Raw genomic sequence first — 8,312 nt, 5'->3', positions numbered from 1 at the left:
CACACACACACATCATCACACACGAACACACACAAATCTATTAGCCACTTACCTATGTCGGTGGGGGGTAAACAGCTCCAACAACAACACCTGAGAACCAGTTCATGTCTGCCCTCCTGCCCACACGCACAGCAGGTTGTTTTAGGTGAGCTTGAATGGCCAACTGCACCATGGGAATTTACCCCATTTCACATTCAAGAGCGTTAAGGTACACCTCCATCTCTCTTTTGCTCTCTCTCTGACACACACACGTACACACACCATAACACCACTCAATGAGAGAAACTAGTGAAGACTAATATAATGTTTTTGTACATTTTATTACAAACATGTTGAGCAATAAAAAAAGCATACATAAATACCAAAACAACAGTGAATGGTGACAAAGCAAAAAATATTTACCACAAAAATCTCAGGACATTAGAAAGAACGACTGACCAGCAGACTTCTCCTTACTCTCTCTCTCTCTCTCTCACACACACACACACACACACACACACACACACACACATAATATTAGGCTATAGTATATTGACTCTGTTAACTGGAGTGCAGACTAGATGACTCTGACTCTGTCGTTGTGGACGTCATGGCGCCTGTTCGTCTACGTGGGACAATCTTCAGGCTGGAGGTGCGTGTAAGTGTGAGGGCACGGCGAGCAGAACTCTTGAACCCCACTCCAAGGAACGCATAGAGCAGCGGATTCAAGCAGCAGTGAGCATACGCCATTGGTTCAGACACCGCTAACCACACCCCCAGGCCTGACTCCAGCGTACAGCCTCGAGGGATCAGCTCCAAGCGGAGGAGAGCATCCACGGCGATGCCAATGCAGTACGGCAGCCAGCAGAGGAAGAAACAGAGAACCAGAGCTACAGTGGTCCGCACCGCCCTCCTCTTCTGTCTCTGGCCCCCCAACGGCCCCCGGGTCAGCCTGGACACAATCACGCAGTAACACACCAGCAGCACCAGGCCCGGCACCACCAGCCCCACCAGCACAGTCTGCAGGTGGAACAGGGACACCCACAGTGGGGCGTTCTCCGGCGGGTAGAGCCTCGTGCACACCATCTCCCCCTCCCCTGCCTCCTGGGTCCGAGCGAACACCATATCAGGGATGGCCAGGAGACCAGCAGGCAGCCAGGCGCCAGCGTACACCAGCCTGTGTGCCAGCAGCTGCCGGGTGTGTGTGGTGCTGGTTACCGTGGCTTTGACCACTGCAAGGTAGCGGTCCAGACTGATGAAGGCTAGGATCAGCACACTGCCATATAGGTTCACTGTGTAGATGACGTGCACGCCCACGCACATGACCGCTCCGACGCGCCAATCCCCGAGCGCAGCATCTACAGCCCAGAAGGGCAGTGCCAGAACGAAGAGCAGGTCAGCAGCGGAGAGGTGCAGCCGGTAGCGGTCCGTTAGGCTTAGACGGGCCTTCCGCTGGCAGCCCAGTACGAACACCACCAGGCCGTTCCCAGTGATCCCCAGGATGAAGATGAAGCCGTACACCACCGGGAGGAAGATACGCTGCACACTTGGGCTCAGCAGCTCACGGTCACACGGCTCCTCAAATCCAGTGCCGAAATCCCCCAAGCCAGAACCAAAACCGGAACTTGTGTCATTGTAGTCATTATCCGATTCTGATATCACAAAGTGCTTTAGAGAGAGGAAGAAAGAGAGGATAATTGAGTAAACTTGCAAATACATGTACAAAACTCTAAGAACAGATTCTACAATCTGATAAGTGAATAACATGATAACTGAGATTAATGTTCCAGTAATATAAAGTCCCATAAAAGTTTGTTAACATGGTCTAAATACTGAATGAAACCGTACCTCATAATAGGACATGATGGAGCCAGCTTACTCTCTGTCTCCGTTCTTTACGGCCCTTTTCTCTTTTTCTTCTCAGAGTGGAGTATAGTTTTGTACCCGGTGAGGTTAAATAGCCGTGCCAACACCGCTCCCTCACTTGCTCCACCCTCAACCCACACGCACACACACATCTGTGTCCCGTGGAAACGCTTTTCCTGTTTTCGAGGTGTCAGCTGCTGAAAGTGGCTATATCACAGGATATTGAGTGTGTGTGTGTGTGTGCGTGTGTGTGTGTGTGTGTGTGTGTGTGTGTGTGTGTGTGTGTGTGTGTGTGTGTGTGTGTGTGTGTGTGTGTGTGTGTGTGTGTGTGTGTGTGTGTGTGTGTGTGTGTGTGTGTGCCTTTGTTTATTGTTTAGGCTCCTAACATAAAATCTGTGAGAATAATATTGTTGGCAATAGAATGATGATATAACACTGTTGTCTACTTGAGAGTCAACCAAAGTAAAGAGGAAATGTTTTAAACACATTCTCACTGTACAGATGTACTGCGTGTGTATATGGGGGTACAGCTGCACTGTGTGTTTGTGCGTGCATGTGTGTGTGTGAGAGAGAGAGAGAGAGAGAGAGAGAGAGAGAGAGAGAGAGAGAGAGAGAGAGAGAGAGAGAGAGAGAGAGAGAGAGAGAGAGAGAGAGAACTAGAGAACTGTTTTTGTGTTGCACCTCTGAGTCCCTTTTACACAGAGCTGAACAGTCCTGCATGAGTAGCCGGAGTTTCGGCTCTGTGAGAGAATTTTCACACTTGCGTCATCTGATATGATATGGTTATGATTGTGTACAGTGGTGGTAAAAGTACCCAATTGTCCTACTTGACTAAAAATAAAGATACATTAATAGACAATGACTCAGTGAAAGTTACCCAGTAAAAGTCTAAAGACTTTTGATTTTAAATATACTTAAATATCAAAAGTAAATGTAATTGATCAAATGTACTGATGTATCAAAAGTAAAAGTAAAAGTATAAATAATTTCAAATTCCTTATATTAAGCAAACCAGACGGCACCATTTTCTAGTTTTAGAAATGTACGGATAGCCAGGGGCACACTCCAACAGTCTGCCAGATCAGAGGCAGTAGGGATGACCAGGGATGTTCAGTTTAGTGTGTGAATTGGACCATTTCCCTGTCCTGCTAAGCATTCAAAATGAGTACTTTTAGGTGTCAGGGAAAATATATGGAGTAAAAAGTACATTATTTTCATTAGTAATGTATTAAAAAGTTAAAGTTTTCAAAAATAAAAATAGTAAAGTGAAGTACAGATACTAAAAAATGACTTAAGTAGAACTTTACACCACTGATTGTGTGTGATATTATCAGTTAAATACCTGCTGGTCTCCCACAGGTCCTTTCACCCTAAACGAACACTGTGTCTTATTACCGTGTTGCCTCTCAGTGCGCCAGTCCATGCTCCACATGCTAAAGATTGGTGCGAGATCTGGAGGCGCAGGGTGCCTTTGCTGCATTCTGGGTGCTCAGTCTACCCACAGCAGGGGGCCGGATTATAATTCCAAATCATTTGTAGACTGCAAATTGACTGCAAGAATCCCAAACAGATGTAATGTTTGACTAAAACATAATGATTTCAAATCTTGCCTACATTTGTATACAATCACCTCTCTCTTTATAATGCGTGTGTCACGTTCTGACCTTTATTCCTTTGTTTTGTCTTTATTTAGTATGGTCAGGGCGTGAGTTGGGGTGGGCAGTCTATGTTAGTTTTTCTATATTTTCTATTTCTGTGTTTGGCCTGATATGGTTCTCAATCAGAGGCAGCTGTCTATCATTGTCCCTTATTGAGAACCATATTTAGGTAGCCTGTTTTCCTTTGTGTTTTGGGGGTGGTTATTTTCAGTCTTTGTGTGTCTGCACCAGATAGAACTGTTTCGGTTTTTTATTAAAAAGATGAACACTAACCACGCTGCACTTTGGTCCTCTCCTTCTTCCACCCAAGACAGCAATTACAGAACCACCCACCAAAAAAGGACCAAGCAGCGTGGTAACAGGCAGCAGGAGCAGCGCTATAAGGAGGAATGGACATGGAAGGACATTCTGGACGGCAAGGGTTGCTATACATGGGAGGAGATCCTGGCTGGAAGGGATCGTCTCCCATGGGAACAGGTGGAGGCAGCCAGGAGGGCAGAGGCAGCAGCTAAAGGGAGCCAGCGCTTTGAGGGAACACGGCTGGCAAGGAAGCCCGAGAGGCAGCCCCAAAAATGTCTTGGTGGAGGCACACGGAGAGCATGGTGAGTTCAGGTCGGAGACCTGCGCCAACTTCCCGTGCTTACCGGAGAGTGAGAGGGAGAGGGGCACCGTGTTATACCAGCTCCTCCTATCGCCGGGCTAGACTGGGCATCGAGCCAGGTGCCATGAAGCAGGCTCTACGCATCTGGTCTCCAGTGCGTCTCCTCGGGCCGGTGTACATGGCACCAGCCTTACGCATGGTGTCCCCGGTTCGCCAGCACAGCCCAGTGCGGGCTATTCCACCTCGCCGCACTGGCCTGGCTACGGGGAGCATTCAACCAGGTACGGTTGGGCAGGCTCGGTGCTCAAGAGCTCCAGTACGCCTGCACTGTCCGGTCTAACCGGTGCCACCTCCAAGCACCAGCCCTCCGGTGGCAGCCCCCCCGCACCAGGCTGTCTCTCCGTCTTCTCCCTACAGGTGCTCCCGCCTGTACAGTGCTGCCAGAGCCTTCCTCCTGCCCAGCGCTGTCAGAGCCGCCAGTCTGTCCTGAGCCGCCAGAGCTGCCAGTCTGTCCTGAGCCGCCAGAGCCTCCCGTCTGTCCTGAGCCGCCAGAGCCTCCCGTCTGTCCTGAGCTGCCAGAGCCTCCCGTCTGTCCTGAGCCGCCAGAGCCTCCTGTCTGTCCTGAGCCACCAGAGCCTCCCGTCTGTCCTGAGCCACCAGAGCCTACCCTGCGGCGCTGGGACAATTCTTTCGCCACTCTATGGGACTCCATAGATACAGCCTGGAATTGAACCAGGGTCTGTAGTGACACCTCTAGCACTAAGATGCAGTGCCTTAGACCGCTGCGCTACTCAAGAGCCCGAGTTAACATGGTCTTCTTCTAATATTGATTAAATACATTTTTTTCCTCATCAATCAACACACAATGCCCCATAATGACAAAGCAAAAACAGGTTTTTAGAAAAGAATTCAAATGTATTAAAAATAAAACAGAAATACCTTATTTACATAAGTATTCAGACCCGTTGCTATGAGACTCGAAATTGAGCTTAGGTCCTGTTTCCATTGATCATCCTTGAGATGTTTCTAAAACTTGATTGGAGTCCACCAGTGGTAAATTCAATTGATTGAACATGATCTGGAAAGGCACACACCTGTCAATACAAGGTGACAGTGCATGTCAGAGCAAAAACCAAGCCATGAGGTCGAAGCAATTGTCCGTAGAGACACAATCCTGTCTCGGGAAGGCTACCAAATGTTTTTTGCAGCATTGAAGGTCCGCAAGAACACAGTGGCCTCCATCATTCTTAAATGGAAGAGGTTCAGAACCACCAAGACTCTTCCTAGAGCTGAGCAATCGGGGGTGAAGGGCCTTAGTCGGGGAGGTGACCAAGAACCCAATGGTCACTGTAACAGAGCTCCAGAGTTCCTCTGTGGAGATGGGAGAATCTTCTAAAGTGGCCAGATGGAAGCCTCAGTAAAAGGCACATCACAGCCAGCTTGGAGTTTGATAAAAAGCACCTAAAGATTCTCAGACCATAAGAAAAAAGATTCTCTGGTCTGATGAAACCAAGATTGAAATCTTTGACCTGAATACCAAGTGTCACGTCTGGAGGAAACCTGGCACCATTCCTATGGTGAAGCGTGGTGGTGGCAGCATCATGCTGTGCGGATGTTTTTCAGCGGCAGGGACTGGTCGACTAGTCAGGATTGAGGGAAAGATGAACGGAGCAAAGTACAGAGAGATCCTTGATGAAAACATGCTCCAGAGCGCTCAGGATCTCAGACTGGGGCGAAGGTTCACCTTCCAACAGGAAAACGATCCTAAACACACAGCCAAGACAATGAAGGAATGGCTTTGGGACAAGTCTCTGAATGTCCTGGAGTGGCCCAGCCAGAGCCCGGACTTGAACCCGATCGAACACCTCTGGAGAGACCTGATAATAACTGTGCAGCGACGCTCCCCATCCAACCGGACAGAGCTTGAGAGGATCTGCAGAGAAGAATGTGAGAATCTCCTCAAACACAGGTATGCCAAACTTGTAGCTTCATACCCAAGAAGACACAAGGCTGTAATCGCTGTCAAAGGAGCTTCAACAAAGTACTGAGTAAAGGGTCTGAATTCTTACAGTTGAAGTCGGAAGTTTACATACACTTAGGTTGGAGTCATTAAAACACTTAGGTTGGAGTCAACAATTCCACAAAATTCTTGTTAACAACCTATAGTTTTTGCAAGTCGGTTAGGACATCTACTTTGTGCATGACACAAGTAATTTTTCCAACAATAGTTTACAGGCAGATTATTTCACTTATAATTCACAGAATCACAATTCCAGTGTGTCAGAAGTTTACATACACTAAGTTTACTATGCCTTTAAACAGCTTGGAAAATTCCAGAAAATTATGTCATGGCTTTAGAAGCTTCTTTTGGGCTAATTTACATCATTTGAGTCAATTGGAGGTGTACCTGTGGATGTATTTCAAGGCCTACCTTCAAACTCAGTGCCTCTTTGCTTGACATCATGGGAAATTCAAAGAAATCAGCAAAGACCTCAGAAAAAAAATTGTAGACCTCCACAAGTCTGGTTCATCCTTGGGAGCAATTTCCAAACACCTGACGGTACCATGTTCTTCTGTACAAACAATAGTACGCAAGCATAAACACCATGTCCGTCATACCGCTCAGGAAGGAGACCCATTCTGTCTCCTAGAGATGAACGTACTTTGGTGCGAAAAGTGCAAATCAATCCCAGAACAACAGCAAAGGACCTTGTGAAGATGCTGGGGGAAACAGGTACAAAAGTATCTATATCAAAAGTAAAACAAGTCCTATATCGACATAACCCGAATGGTTGGTCAACAAGGAAGAAGCCACTGCTCCAAAACCACAATAACAAAAGCCAGACTATGGTTTGTAACTGCACATGGGGACAAAGATGGTACTTTTTGGAGAAATGTCCTCTGGTCTGGTGAAACCAAAATTGAAATGCTTGGCCATAATGACCATCGTTATGTTTGGAGGAAAAAGGGCGAGGCTTGCAAGCCGAAGAACACCATCCCAACCGTGAAGCATGGGGATGGCAGCATCATGTTGTGGGGGTGTTTTGCTGCAGGAGAGACTGGTGCACTTCACAAAATAGATGGCATCATGAGGATGGAAAATTATGTGGATATATTGAAGCAACATCTCAAGACATCAGTCAGGAAGTTAAACTTTGGTCGCAAATGGGTCTTCCAAATTGACAATGAGTCCAAGCATACTTCCAAAGTTGTGGAAAAATGGTTTAATGACCACAAAGTCAAGGTATTGGAGTGGCCATCACAAAGCCCTGACCTCAATCCCATAGAAGATTTGTGGGCAGAACTGAAAAAGTGTGTGAGAGCAAAGAGGCCTACAAAACCTGACTCAGTTACACCAGCTCTGTCAGGAGGAATGGGCTAAAATTCACCCAACTTATTGTGGAAAGCTTGTGGACGGCTACCTGAAACGTTTGACCCAAGTTAAATAATTTAACGGCAATGCTACCAAATACTAATTGAGTGTATGTAAACTTCTGACCCACTGGGAATGTGATGAAAGAAATTAAAGCTGAAATAAATCATTCGCTCTACCATTATTCTGACATTTCACATTCTTAAAATAAAGTGATGATCCTAACTGACCTAAGACAGGGAATTTTTACTAGGATTTAATGTCAGGAATTGTGAAAAACTGAGTTTAAATGTATTTGGCTATGGTGTATGTAAACTTCCGACTTCAACTGTATGTAAATGTGATGTTTCAGTTTATTAATTTTTAAACATTTTCAAAAACTTCTAAAAACCTGTTTTTGCTTTGCCATCATGGGGTATTGTGTGTAGATTGATGAGTAAAAAAACAATTTAATCAATTTTAGAATAAGGCTGTAACGTAACAAAATGTTGAAAAAGTCAAGGGGTCTGAATACTTTCAGAATGCACTGTATCTAGTGTATCTACTGTATATAATTCATATATTTTTGCACAGAAAACTTTGGGGGATGGACAAATAAAACCATCCGTGGGCTGCCAGTTGCGGAACCCTGGTGTGCGTTTGCGGTGTAAACAGTGTGTGTGTGATGTTTGTTACAGGGGAGCCATATCCTGTACAGACATAGACTCAGACAACACTGACTGATGTCACCTTACTGTTCTCTTTCACGCTTAACCCCACTCTCTCTAACTTTCTACACCCTCACACATCTTTCCTTTCCTCATCCTATATACTCTCTCTCTCTCTCTCTCTCTCT

The 8,312-nt window shown here is 46.3% G+C and overlaps 1 protein-coding gene across 1 annotated transcript; it reads right to left on the bottom strand.

Annotated features, from left to right (window-relative positions):
- Positions 1–301: 301 nt before the first annotated feature.
- On the bottom strand, positions 302–1,974 carry LOC118401664 (C-X-C chemokine receptor type 4-like). Its single transcript, XM_035799251.2, has 2 exons — positions 1,828–1,974; positions 302–1,647 (listed from the first exon to the last, which is right to left on the bottom strand). The coding sequence occupies exons 1-2, from the start codon at positions 1,840–1,842 to the stop codon at positions 541–543; spliced, it is 1,122 nt and encodes a 373-aa protein (XP_035655144.1). The 5' UTR covers positions 1,843–1,974; the 3' UTR covers positions 302–540.
- Between the last annotated feature and the right edge of the window lie 6,338 nt (positions 1,975–8,312).

This window comes from Oncorhynchus keta, chromosome 23, assembly GCF_023373465.1.
Source record: "Oncorhynchus keta strain PuntledgeMale-10-30-2019 chromosome 23, Oket_V2, whole genome shotgun sequence".
In the NCBI taxonomy this organism is placed as follows: domain Eukaryota; kingdom Metazoa; phylum Chordata; class Actinopteri; order Salmoniformes; family Salmonidae; genus Oncorhynchus; species Oncorhynchus keta.
This window is presented reverse-complemented; position numbering and strand designations above follow the sequence as displayed.